General features: G+C 36.0%; 3 protein-coding genes across 3 annotated transcripts; all 3 read left to right on the top strand.

The window, feature by feature from the left end:
- Positions 1-371: 371 nt before the first annotated feature.
- Positions 372-3,808, top strand: LOC144425798 (putative methyltransferase DDB_G0268948). Its single transcript, XM_078115468.1, has 2 exons — positions 372-1,702; positions 1,851-3,808. The coding sequence occupies exon 2, from the start codon at positions 1,911-1,913 to the stop codon at positions 2,382-2,384; it is 474 nt and encodes a 157-aa protein (XP_077971594.1). The 5' UTR covers positions 372-1,702; positions 1,851-1,910; the 3' UTR covers positions 2,385-3,808.
- Positions 3,809-5,172: 1,364 nt separating this feature from the next.
- On the top strand, positions 5,173-9,105 carry LOC144425716 (heparan sulfate glucosamine 3-O-sulfotransferase 5-like). Its single transcript, XM_078115252.1, has 7 exons — positions 5,173-5,446; positions 5,523-5,606; positions 6,445-6,688; positions 6,868-7,048; positions 7,244-7,425; positions 7,950-8,034; positions 8,284-9,105. Exons 1-7 carry the CDS (start codon positions 5,173-5,175, stop codon positions 8,557-8,559), a joined length of 1,326 nt encoding a protein of 441 aa, XP_077971378.1. The 3' UTR covers positions 8,560-9,105.
- Positions 9,106-9,187: 82 nt separating this feature from the next.
- On the top strand, positions 9,188-13,148 carry LOC144425618 (tartrate-resistant acid phosphatase type 5-like). Its single transcript, XM_078114959.1, has 7 exons — positions 9,188-9,378; positions 9,444-9,649; positions 10,085-10,209; positions 10,734-10,922; positions 12,004-12,154; positions 12,292-12,401; positions 12,997-13,148. Exons 1-7 carry the CDS (start codon positions 9,267-9,269, stop codon positions 13,145-13,147), a joined length of 1,044 nt encoding a protein of 347 aa, XP_077971085.1. The 5' UTR covers positions 9,188-9,266; the 3' UTR covers position 13,148.
- The last annotated feature ends 787 nt before the right edge of the window (positions 13,149-13,935 follow it).

Here is a 13,935-nt window from a genome sequence, read left to right as displayed (position 1 = left end):
AAACATTCCTCAAACAATTGGTGAACTGGAACAATTGGAACATATTCTGAAGAAAACATATCTTCTGTGCAAAACGATCTGGATTTCTGGGAACACTAACGTGCAAACAGAAATTCAAGTGTAAACAAAACTGAACAAATTTTCTCCATTTTCGTAGAAGTAATTAAGAAATGTATGGGTTCTGTTTTTTGGAGTCTACATGATGAACCAATACGGAATAACGCGGTTCCATTACATTTAAATCCACGACAATTGCACTTACATACTAGTGTATTTGCACCTATGAAAAATTTTTTGTTTCACGGATATTTGAACCCATACTAACCCTAACCCATGGGTTTTGGCACCAGCATATAGATTGAACTCGCGGATATACACATGGGTTCGAATGTACGGTCACCGAATAACGCTAGTGAATAAAGTTTAACCCCATGGTCTTAACACACTGAAGGTAAGATACCATTAATCAGAATCAACATAATCGGTTGACCCGATAATTCCAACTTTTTAGCAACAGCCTTTTTCTCAAACTATGATATCAAAACCAAACCTTCTAAAATATCCGGGGAATCCGAACGTATGACAAAGATTGTGAATTTACTAAGAATTGCATTCACGTTTCACGATTATTGGTGTATTTTGCCTGAAGTAGTTTAAGTTTTTTGACCTGTATCTGGTCGTTCACGTTTACAGTTTAAATTTTAGCAAAAGGCATTATGTTCGAGTTTGAAGGTTTGGCCGCGGTGCATTGCTATACATCAGTTGTCTCAGTTTATCACAAGCACTACTAGTAGTACTCATTGACTTGGAGGTATGGAGAGCTCAATTTGTTTGTAGTTTCATGTCCCAGTCTGTAACTAAACACACTATGCTGTATGTATTAAAATATATAATATTTTTGAGATATGTAGATCTCAAAAGGGTACGCCCTTAAAAGACCATTTCAGGACAAAGCTTAGATTCTTTGTTTATTGAAGTCCATATATCTTTGAAATGAACTAAAATCGATGAGACTCAGTGGTGTCGACATGTGAATCTGAAGTTAGATTTTAATTATGTCGTATTTATGGTTACATTAGCTTAATTGAATGCAATCTCAGTTTCAATTTTGGCAGGTTTGGTGCATAGAAAAATAAATGTATATACTTTCAGAGATTGCTAAATATAAGATGGATATATATAGGTTTTCATCAAAACTTAACTATGTATAGGGTTACCATATTTTGGGGATCTCAAAGCGGGACGCCTCTAAAGACCATAGCTGTGATTTTTGCACCTTTAAATTTTACATTGAAGGTCTACATTTAAAACCATCCCGACCGTCTTCATTGACCATATTGTAATCCAAAGTTCATGCGTTGTCTGTCTAAATATCGGTTTCAGTTTGAAAAATGGAAATAAATTTACGTTAACGTTAATAAGCATCCTTTTGGCGTACGCGGCTTACGCGTAACAAAATGTAGCAATTATCCGCTAACAAAACAACGAAATAAACAAAACCACGCACCCACCTTCAGTAAGAAGGCTAACGGTACGCTACACAGCAACACCAGTAGCCTACATATCAAAAACATTCTAATTGGTATTGTTCGTGTATTTTGCTGACTGGTTGAGCGCCGAAGCGGGACATTTGGCTGACCTGTCGGGACACCGGGACAAGACGTGGAAAAGCGGGACTGTCCCTCCTAAAGCGGGACGTATGGTAAGCCTAACTATGTATCATGTCTTGTTTCCTTGCTTCACAGCAATATTTTGCGCTTTTGTTATGTCAAAATGTATTCTTTTTCATTCAATAACTTCACAGGCATTGCTAATTTGAAAATCGATTACAATACATTAATATTACTTAGGCATCGCTATTGAAACAGAAAGAACAAAAAGCATCGAAAAGTTATTGAACGAAAGAATTGATGGCTGGACACAGCAGTGCATTATTAAGGTTTTTCGAAGGAAGAAAAATTGCAAAATTCTATGACAAAAATCGTCCGCCGTATCCTTCAATTGTGTCAAATGCTATCATGAAATACGTTCATAGCAAAACTGAATCAAATATCAAAGGTTCCAAATTATGCAAAATGCTGGACGTTGGATGCGGTGGAGGTCAAAGTATTCATTCTTTTGCAGAATACTTCGACTCACTGCTCGGAATAGATATTAGTGAAGCTCAGATCGACTTTGCAAAAGAACACAATTCGTTCAAAAATGTGGATTTTCGAGTCGTTAATAATAATTTGTTTCCTGTCGAAGATGAAACAGTTGATCTCGTTACCTGTGCTTCAACAGCACATTGGCTGAATGTCGCAACATTTGAGAAAGAATGCAATAGAGTTCTGAAAACTGGTGGATGCACAGTTCCCAAACTTTGTAAAATCGTCAACCTCTAGCGAAAAGATAGATATAAGACATATCAAGTTTAAATTTCTTACAGATGTTGGATTTCACGAACGTGGTTTTGCAACGTTGGGCCACTATGAAGATATATACGATAAACTCCAGACAGAATCGAAAGAAAGAATAGAAAATCTTGAACATGATGTAAAATTTAACATAGAGAAGTTCAAAATGTTGTTCAGAAGCTATTCCGCCTATCAATTCTACACAAAGAAAAACCCAGAAGATATAGATCCCACTGATGTAATGGGAATGGAGGTGAAAAAGCTTTTACATCTCGAAAAAATACCAGACCATGAAGCGGAATTTCTTGTAACTCATCAGTATCCACTCATCGTATTCACCAAGACGTAATCCATTACAGACTCATATTTTCTCGGTTCCCGTCCTATTCCTGATATTTTGATTATTCCTGTTAACATATTCAACTTTGGATTAATTCCTTATTCAGACATTTATTCATTAAATTTATAGTTAATAACATGTGACATGAACTACATATGCCTACGCCCTATACACCTTAGTATTTCTCGTAAAAACATCATTCAGGTCAGAATGAAATGATTTCATAAATTTTATGCAATGTTTTCCAACATTCACAAAAACTGCTGCCTGCAAACTAGTCATGAGGGTTGGTTGCGACGAGGTTTTTGAGATGCATTGATTGCACTGGTAAATGTTGGAATGTCGATCGACAAAAATCTTGAAAAAAAGACTAGCGATCGACTGATCGGTAATATGATCATACACAAAAATGAATGAGTACTGAATATGAAAATAACTGCACACACACATCTATACAAAAAATTTCACCATTTCCAATAAGCTCGGCTTTGTGGGCGCATTCATTGAGGAAATCGACACAAAAGTTGTATTTTTTTATTCTACTTCAGTTGTTAATTTGATTGTACCAGGGTAAATGTTTCATCATTTAAGATTTATTCAAAGGATACAATTCAGATATAAGGCCTGCATAATTTTTAGTAGTAAATGTTGAAAATTCCTCAAGAAACCTTGACAGGTATTCGTGTTTTATCTAAACAGCGAAAAATAAATATTCTCAAACCACGAATCTTACATGACTGCTCAACCTTCAGTATCTAATTTACAATTTCCTCCAAGTGCGATTCTTCGCTCTCTTGGAATTAGAAAATAATGTGCATTTTGATGCCACTGCTACCATTGCGAATAAAATTGATCACACTACCCCTGGAGTGAGACAATAATTTTCGTCAGTTAACCCACACGATAATCGACAATTCATTTTGAAACTTTGGCAGCGGCAAAACTTACATTTGTTACGTGATAATATGCTATATCGGGCTTGCCCAGACGACTCAAATACTTTATATCGTATTTTGCGCATGTACAGTACTCCTCAGTACAGTATTCTTCCTGTTTTAGAACACACACCTGGTTCAAGTCATTTTTTGGCGTTTGTTATAAAATTCACTCAACACGTTCGTTCCACTGCCTGAGATGTGGCGATCGACGTGTTGGCCACCCCTGATATAGGGCATGGGTATTAAAACAGAAACAGCAAATATCATCGAAAATTTATTGAACGATACGACAGGATTGATGGCAGGATACAGCAGTACATTACTTGCAAAAAAATTGCAAAATTCTACTACAAAATTCGTCTGTGATATATGACATAGGCCTATGTGAAACCATAAGATCAAATTTCATGTACTAGAGTTATTCTGTGCTGTCTCATACTTAAACGCAATACATAGGCAAAAAATATGCTTTTGTAAACTATTCAATTGTTCAAATCGAGTACCGGTACTATGTAATCGAGTAATGTCTCATAAAACATCAACACAATACGCTGTCACGAAATTTGTGATGTCTTACCTTAAAAATTAAGTCACACCGTGCTTTAATAAGTTATTCCACTATTTAATTTGAGTATTGTTCAAAATATAATGTCACAATTAGGGCTGGGAATGGTTAACCGATTTTAGATGGTTAACGGTTACGATTTATTTTAACCGTTAACTGACATCTCAGGTACAAATCATCTTTATTCATCTTTCAATTTCTTCAAAACGGATCACGTCATTGCAAATTTATCTCCGGTGGCGTTTAATTCAAAAGATTGGCACTGTATTGGTAAGGACCCAATAAATGTGGAAAATAATTTGAAGTACCAGGATTGCTGATTATGAAAATCTACAATGATAAATTCAGAATCAGTTTTTGGTCCAAATGTATTGTTCACGATTTTGTTGCAAAATCGTATATTCAGAGTCATCCAACGAGCGTTGATGCGTTGAAATTGCTAGCCATAGTCTCACTATATTTCAATACAATACTCTGCGAGGTAAACCAGGCCGGCGAGTCAGCCTGGGATCTAAAAGGAATACCAAACTCTCATGATCTTTTCATCATATCGTGTAAAATGGCTTATTTTCTGCATATATAAATACAGACAACGTCGACTAAACTTCATTTATCCTATTATTCGCACAGCTTCAATGCAAACGAAAAGGATATATAATATATATATACATATCTAAGGGTTGAAATCAGCATCATATATCCCTAAATAGAAAATGTTATCATTTTACCACGCAAGAAAAAGTGAACCGCTGCCACGGTTGCAAGTTCTTGCCCGTATACTTGCTCTGCTTTTATGCATAATATTTTATGATTTGTGACCAAAAGCTCGAAGTGCCGATTGCGACAATTCCGGCAACGACTCCCCATTCAAATTCCACAAGATAATAAATGGGATAGAATTACCGAAAGCCCGGGGGCATAAAAGAGTGTATAATGAAAACGTTCATGAAACTTGCTATCTCATTTGGATATCTAAAATATTCAGCTGGCTTCGCGTGTCCATCCGTCATCCCGCTTCAGCGTTGTATGTTGAATGTTGAAGAAATGATCAATCTTGCAAATTTTATACTGATATCGATTAGATTTGTTCACAAGTATCGTTTTAAGCAGAGGCTGACTTTTGGAAGTATTCTGGTTATTGTGATGCTATGGAAAGGCAAAAATATGTTTAAATATAACAGACATTTTCGGGCGTCTGGCGCACATGGTGAGTTATGATGATATAAAAAAAATCAATTTTAAATTAGCAACGTTGCGTTAATTTATAATATTTCGACTTGCAGGTATTTGTCGAGCATGCATAAACTATCCAAATATCAAGTTGGTTATTCTACCACAATGCAAAGAATGTTTCACTAAAGTTCTCGGTGAGTACTTTTACACATTATTTGTGGAGTATGCATTCTGTATGTTAAAGCAGGGGTATGCAACCTTTTTTGCAGGCGGGCCAGATATCATAAACTGGATAAAACCGCGGGCCGCACTTTCATTGAACATGGACTTTCTATTAATTGCAGGCACAAAATAGTGTCTTTTTGTTATTATGACCTTATGTCATTATGGGTCCTTGCAGAAATGATGCGTTAAAACGTATAAATTCATAAAAACTGTTATTCCAATTTATTTTCACACCGAATTTAAACGAATTCAGGGAAATATTTGCTGCTGGATTCTTTTCCCGGCTGCTTTTATTCGAATTTGAATATTCAATGGAAGTGCTAGCAATTCGATATTTATTTCCAAGTCTTCGTCTTTCAGGCGGTTTTATGACGCCCATTTTAGAAAAAAAATATGTTGAGCCGAAAAGTGCCATATTTGAAACCATGACTTTTTCAAATGTGGAAAGTTATCTTGGTTGGGCCCCACACCATTCAAAGTTGGAACTTCTCCGCGGGCCGCACAATTTTTCTTTGCGGGCCGCACTTTACACACCCCTGTGTTAAAGCATTATACGTGCATCTTGAGCATCACGTATTAGTGTTCAAAGGAAAGGGATAACAAAAAATAACATAATTGTGGAAATCACGTATTACGTTTCGAAGGGTATTATCTATTATGGGAATGTTTACATTCACGGGCAATGGCACTATGTGTTAGCGAGGCCCAAAAGTTATGTTAGAACAGAATGCATATTTTTCGACGGTCATTCAGTAAAATAAAAATGGTTTGCTATTGATAGAGACAAACAATACTTTATGTTACCAGACTGGGAGATGTCAGAAGCAGCAAAAATCCGAAATAAGGTGCTCTTGGAGTACCACGAGAGATCCAAGGAAACGAAAAACGTCACTCAACGTCTGCCTGATATAATAGGCATCGGGGTTCGAAAATGTGGTACTGGTTGGCTACAGCATGCATTGCTGAGGCATCCATTGATTAAAATAAATATGAAGGAAGTTCATTATTTCAATATTTATCAGACTTACAAGTTGGGAACAGAATATTACAGGTTAGTCTAGTTTCTATTCTGTACTTCTACTCGACAATAACCAGGGAAAAGTATGGGTGATTGAATACCCATGTATTACCTATCTGTTTTATTGATTTGTGCTTATCTTGACAATCTGACAAATTCATATCTCCGCTTTGAGGTATAAGAGTTTTTAATTACTGCAAATCTCATTGCAGAAATGTCATGCCAAATGTAACGAAATATGAGAGAGCGATGGAAAAAACTCCAGGATATTTTAATTTTCCAAGATGGCGGGTCAATATGCCACAAGTTGTTCGTCACGATGTTCCAAATGCAAAATTATGGCTCATTTTATGTGATCCTGTGCAAAGAGCGTTTTCAGACTTTGTTCAAGCGGTAAGTTAAATTGCAAGGGCGAGTCTATCAGGTACTGACATATTCGAAAGACGAGAGCCTTGAATAAATGGAGAGTATGAATATCATTATGAAACAAGTAGGAATTGCTCTTGTAGAATCATTTTTTTAGCATTTGTCAGATGATTTGAGTCTATAATCCGAATTGGATATTAAAATATATTATTCTACTTCGAGGTTACGGATAAAATTTTCGAGATACCAGGGACATTTGAGGAATACGTTGAACAATATTTACCAAGGGCGCAGGCGGCATATAGTTCTCATCTGGATCTAAACAAAATTGCTTCAAAATGGCGTGAAGTTGATCGGTCGTCGAATATATTGACTTTAGGGGTATACTACCCAATGATGAAAGAGTAAGCAAAGAGTAGTTTAGTAACATTTTAATTTAACTTCCATTAACTACTTACTAATCGTATTTGTATTTCTCGAGTTGTTGTTGTTGTTTATATTCGTATTTGGAATGGATGTATTTTAAAATGAACCATTGCTGAAATGTGAAATGTAACTGTTAGAAAACACTGGTAAATGTATGAGACATAGTGAAAATGTTGGAAGAATGAAGAAAAAGAAATTTACAAATAGCAATTCAATGATACATGAAACCTTCCATATAGCTACTTAAAATTTCTTAGACATTACTTCTTGAAAAAACATAGTATGGGTTCAGAGATTTTGAACTTTGGGTTTGGGGTTATTTGGCATATAATGGTAAATTTGTATTACTATTATTATCAAGTTTTTTACCGAAACTAACTTTTATCAATTCTGCTGTGTAATAAAATTATGCGTGAATATTGACATATGACGTTGTATGTTTCTTGCACCCTTACTGACTAAAACCTGCCGATGGATAACGCGGAGATGTTTTTTCTTCAAGGTGGATGAAATATTACACGGAAGAAAACCTCCATGTTATCAGCGGAGAAGAAATGATAAAGAACCCGGGTGTGGTTGTGGAAAGGGTACAAGACGATTTTTAATTGTACAAGATATTCATACAACATCTTTTCTTTCTGACTTGATAAGATTTTCTGACTTGATAAGATATCCGGTTTTGATATGATTTGGTTCTATTTATAACGTCTTTCCCGACTGAAAATACATTCATTATTCATTTTTTACGAAAATCCAACGCTTCCGTTTAGTAATCTACTGTGACATTTTTGAAATGATTTACATGAAAAATCAATTAGACCGTACTACATTTTCAGCTACAAGAATTTCTCGGATTACCAAAGTTGATACTGGCAGAAGATTTTATCGAAAATCCCAGCACAGGACTTCACTGCATTTCACCAACAATTGTTATTGACTCAGAATTATACAAAATACCGATGCAATGCATGACTCTAGTGGTGAAAGGTCGAACGAGAGCTCCCAAGTTGGCACGAGAGTCATCGTTAAAAAAAACGTTTAAAAAACTAAAACCATTTTACAAACCTTTTGATGAACAATTATTTCAATTGTTAGGTAGACGACTTTGGTAATTAACTTATTTCGTAAAGATGTTTACATTTATTTGAATAAATACACGTCATTCTAATATTGTTTATCTTCATAGTTAGAGTGAGTGGTATCTGCTAATATAACCTGTTTGTTCTGTAGCAGATGTGCGAATTCCCACAATCGCAAAGAAACTGATCGCGTCACATTACAAACGTTAGACACTGACTCTCGTTAGGAATCTTCGATATTTTTCGTTTTTGCGTCAACACACTCAGCCTGATACAGTTACCTAAAATCGCATTTGGCAGAATATTTTAGGACATGTGACCAGTAACTTACTTACAGAATTATCTAGCATGCAGTACGCCTTATTAAATATTTCAATGAAGTTACCACAGAACTGGAAGTCTGTGCCGTTTTTAATCACAATTGTTTAGTCTTATCAAAGTCAGACCTGTCAGGCAAAATACATTTGTGTTAGTGTGAAGCAGGACTCTTGATTTACATGGTGTCGTTATAATTTCCCTCTATTTCAATTAAAAATATGATTCATGTACATTGGAACGTATGAAATGATTTTGAAAACATATGTAGCCTATAACGTTATGTAAGGTAGGTTCAGCTAATGGGTCGTGAGGGGGATTATTTAGGGAAATCTTGAACAGAAGAATATGCAGTTGTGTGTTCGGATAATTTGTGTTTTTATTATCAATATCATCACAGCTTGGTAAAACACTCCAGCTGAAAAATGTTACGTTTGGTGGTTTATATGGCGATATTTGTTGGTGTTAACTGCAGATTGATGAATCGAAAACCAGAAGCAATAAGACTGGAATCTGCGCCAACTACATTAATACAAAGTAAGAATGGCGTTTAATGTTAGATTCAGAAGCATTTTTCCAAACTTTCGTTTCGTTGTTTACAGGGGAATTTTCCGGAGATAGTATCAGCTTTCTCATCGCTGGCGATAATGGTGGTTTTCCTGAACCTTTCTACTCGACTAAACTACAACGAAACGTAGCTGCTTTGATGGCACGCGAATCTAAAGATAATGACTGTAAATTTATTCTGGAGCTCGGAGATAATTTCTATTTTCTCGGAGTAAAAGATATTCACGACAAAAGGTGGAAGGTATTATTGCTTTTGTTTAGAAATTATCTAAATGATATTAATCATAGAGGCAATACTTGCACTCCGACGTTTTAGCTACAAAAACTTATTAGCAAAACGTAGTTTCAATCAATCTGAAGAAAACGACTTAATCTGATTAAAACGCCTGTGATTGGAAGCGTGCGTTACAGTTATATGTTGATGGATAAAAATGGAAAGGACAGCTGACTGATAAAAGACTTTGGTTTTAAGTTGCAGAGCGAGCGGCGAGTTGTACTACCAAGTTATGAACAAAAAAGGCACGTCGTAAGTGATTGAGGAAGATGAAAATTCTTGCTATACGATTACAGCTCGTCCTACGATTAGTTAGAGAGATATTGAATAGTAGCATTACCAATCGAACATTTGCCGTGGTTTTAGTATTACTTTTCTGCATCCAAATATTTACGATTCCAGGGAACGTTTGAGGATGTATATAACGATCCTGCACTCTATATTCCTTGGTATATAACAACTGGTAATCATGATTGGCACGGAAGCGTTCAAGCACAGATTGATTACAGTAAAATTTCAACTAGATGGTAGGTTAATATAGTCTAGAATTGTGAGGCTTTATGTCTAATATGTCCATCTAATTATGATACAATTGCATGTCCTGAATTGTATAAAATATAGGGTATTATCGCATGTATTTCTAGATTGTACGCTGAGAGAAATAAAATCGTTATGGGTGGATTTTGTCACTATTATGAATATGCCATCCATTGTATATGCTTCTAACGTCACATATAAACGATTGGTGAATATTAGAAGTTCGTTTATATTGACTTTAATTATAATAGTGGATGATTGTTTGTTTATGTTTAACTTAATTTGTATAACCACTTTGTCGTGATCAGACCTTATATATATATATATTTAATTGTCATAGACCCTATGTATTAAAAAGTTGGTTATATTGAAGTTGTAGCTGGACATTGGTTTTACACAAAAGTCGTTTGGGTGAATTGTGTCTTGGCGGTTATAGGCATTCCTCTAGTTTCTTACGGTAATGATAATATCAAGATACAAATGTTACATACTAAGTAATGTTCTATTTCATCAGGACAATGCCGTGGTATTGGTACACACTGGATTTCACCATGCCCGATATTGGAGTTAAACTTCGTATCATAATGTTTGAAACGACAATACCTTGCGGCATCGGCGGTGCACCCGATGGTGTCGCAATCGATGATGCCATGGCGGAGGAAGAGTGGGCATGGTTGGAAACGCAATTACAGGAAGGACAAGAGTAGGTTTATACGTGACCAGAGCAATCGTGAATTCGATATTAGGTTTATATAAAATTTATATCTGACGTCAACAGTATATTATACTATATAGCAAGGCTACTCAACTGGCGGACCGCGGTCCGAATCCGGACCTTTCGGATATTCGATTCGGACCGCGTATAATTCTTTATTTTGGATCATTTTTGAAATTTCTTTATTTTGGACCACTTTTGAAATTTCTTTTCATAAAATCACTTTTATAGATTTAAAATTATATATGAAAAGGACAATAACGCCATACCAAACAATCTTGACAATCTTATCATTAGTCGGCCGAGGAATTAAGGATGCCGAAATATAATTTCTGGGAAGTCCGGACCCAAATATGTTTAAAGTTTTGTATGCGGACCTTCGGTAAAAATAGTTGAGTAGCCCTGCTATATAGTATATATCATAGAATAATAAATCGAAAATGTATGTACTTTGGAGAAAGTGAAACAATGTGCACTATCTAGACCAGTGGTTCTCAACCCTTTTTTTAGTATGCGGACCGGTAAAATTTCAAAATTCATTCTGCTGACCGGTGAACCTTTAAAATCAACTCGGAATGTCAAAAACACGAAAAATAATTAAACAAATGTAATTATGGCAAAAATATGCAATTCAAAAGCAGACAATTCAATTTAATGAGAAATTTGCTGCTGTTGTTTCTTATGTTTAACGCGATTCCAATTGAAGTTTCTGCAAGGCGAAGTAGAGCGTTGACTTCCACATGATTTATCTATTTGGTCTTGGTGAGAGATATCGATGAAAAACTTACTCACGTAAGCAAGTTGTACAAAAAATCAGCAGTAATTTAATGGATTTGTCACTGAGCTCGGGATATTCTTTTTACGGAGATGTCCAAAACTGTGGCAAAGGTATCCAGCCGTTCAGTGCTTAAAATGGGCATACTCTCTGACAAGGTTTGCGGACCGGCGATTGAAAACCACTGCACTAGACTACACTTTTATAAATTGTGTAAGCTACTTGTCTCATTCGTACTGTGCAGAAATACCTACTGAATAGAAAATAATTAAAATTACGTCTTTGTTTGTGCAGCGCTGACTATTTGATTGTGACCGGTCACTATCCAGTGTACAGTGCGGGCAACGCTGGACCTTACATCGAATGCTTGTACAATAGACTGGAACCTCTTTTGGATACTTATAGGGTATCAGCGTATATAGCAGGCCATGATCATGACGCCCAGGTGAATTCTTAGGGTGGTAAAGCCTTACGCCTGCCAGTCGAATTTACTATGACGATTACTTCTATTTCGTTGTGAACCTCTTGGTCTGAAGTGAAAGGTAGTGATAAATTATAATATATATATATTTGTTTTTTAAGCATTTGATTCCAAAAGATTCTGAAGTTCATTATATTGTTGTTGGATGCAGTAACTTCATAACACCATGGTTCGCCCACGCGGATAGTGAATACTTCACGGCAGAATTTCTGTGAGTAATCTTTTTATAGGCTGTTTCTGATATTCGCTTGTAACTACTAACAGATAGAAGGCTACCGTATATCGGGAGGATCAAATTTATTTAGCTTTGGCACATGAAAGTTGCTACTATCTATCTCCATTTGCACTTCAAATTTCTGTACACTTAATTTACTCTATAAATTTTGTTTTTCAAACGACAATCTTCGAGGTCTATAGTTTCTTTTTTCCAAATCCAATCCAAGCGCTATTTCAACTTTCACCATTCGAGGTTCTAAAATTAAATGTATGCGGGGGAAGAATGAACTACAAAGGATATTATAATAAGGGGGAACTGCAGTCCTAAACAAACAAAAAAAAACGTGTCAATATGTGTTAAAACGTATAAACGTGTTGCCATAACATAAATAGAAATATTACATAACAGTTCATATAAATGCGCCAATTGTATGGTTACGTAATTGAAGTCGTGACAGTATGGTTGCGGGTAGCTGATAAAGGAATGCGAGAGCTATTACCGTATTTCATTCAATTTTACATTAATTCAAACTCTCTCGCAATAACGTATAGCGCTAAATATTAATATTACAAAGTGCGTTTTTTCCCAGCTTTGCGTCGTGGATGGATATTTTAACGGGATGTTTTGCTCGAGTTGATGTGGATGGTACCAGTATGAGAGTTACTATATTAGACGGGAAAGAAGGAAATGAAATGTACACAGCTGCATTACCAAGAAGAGATAAAACTCTGCTCTTTTAAATTGGGCAGACTATAAATGAAATACTTCTAATTCAAGGCATAATTGGTACTAATTTGAGCTGAGCATTGAAAAATGCCTGTGAATCGTTCTTGAGCATATTGATTTGTGGCATTGTATACATTCGGATGACTCGAATAAATCAACGTCAATAACCCGGGTGTGTTGACCATATGGCCCTATCACATGTCAACCAAAACGGTCAAGTGACAGCGAGACAGTTCGAATAAGAAATATCGACGTTGCTTCAGAGATCCCTTCGCGCAGGGTTTCCCAAACATTCCGGGTCGCGGACCCCTATTTGTGAACCTCAGTTGGGCCCCATCAATCCCTGTGCCTAACCAACGAGGAAGGATAATGTTCCATTTACAACACAAACGACATTAATATATTAGACGAGGTTGCATTTTCCTGCACAATTTATCAATTCTCGGAGCAATTTGTGACGACTCTATGGAAAGGCAATAAAATTCAAATTTAACAGAAATGGATACTTGCCTGCAACGCGCAATTAAAATGACGCAATGGCTAATCTCGGCATGGACCGCTCCAAAGTGACTATAACACCTATAGACACTTCGGGGCCGCTCCCTCCTGCATTTTTCTAAATGACGTCAGATAAGCATCATTGAATTCGGTATCACACTATCACCACTTGGGAGAGTATATTCACTTTGAGCGGTCTGAAAGTTTATTTTCAAATTACGCGCGAACCTTGATTAACGGTCTCAAACAATCCGTTCAACTTCGGAAAAATAGACAAACATAAAGATACCAACATTTCAACGGA

This window comes from Styela clava, chromosome 8, assembly GCF_964204865.1.
Source record: "Styela clava chromosome 8, kaStyClav1.hap1.2, whole genome shotgun sequence".
Taxonomy (NCBI): domain Eukaryota; kingdom Metazoa; phylum Chordata; class Ascidiacea; order Stolidobranchia; family Styelidae; genus Styela; species Styela clava.
This window is presented reverse-complemented; position numbering and strand designations above follow the sequence as displayed.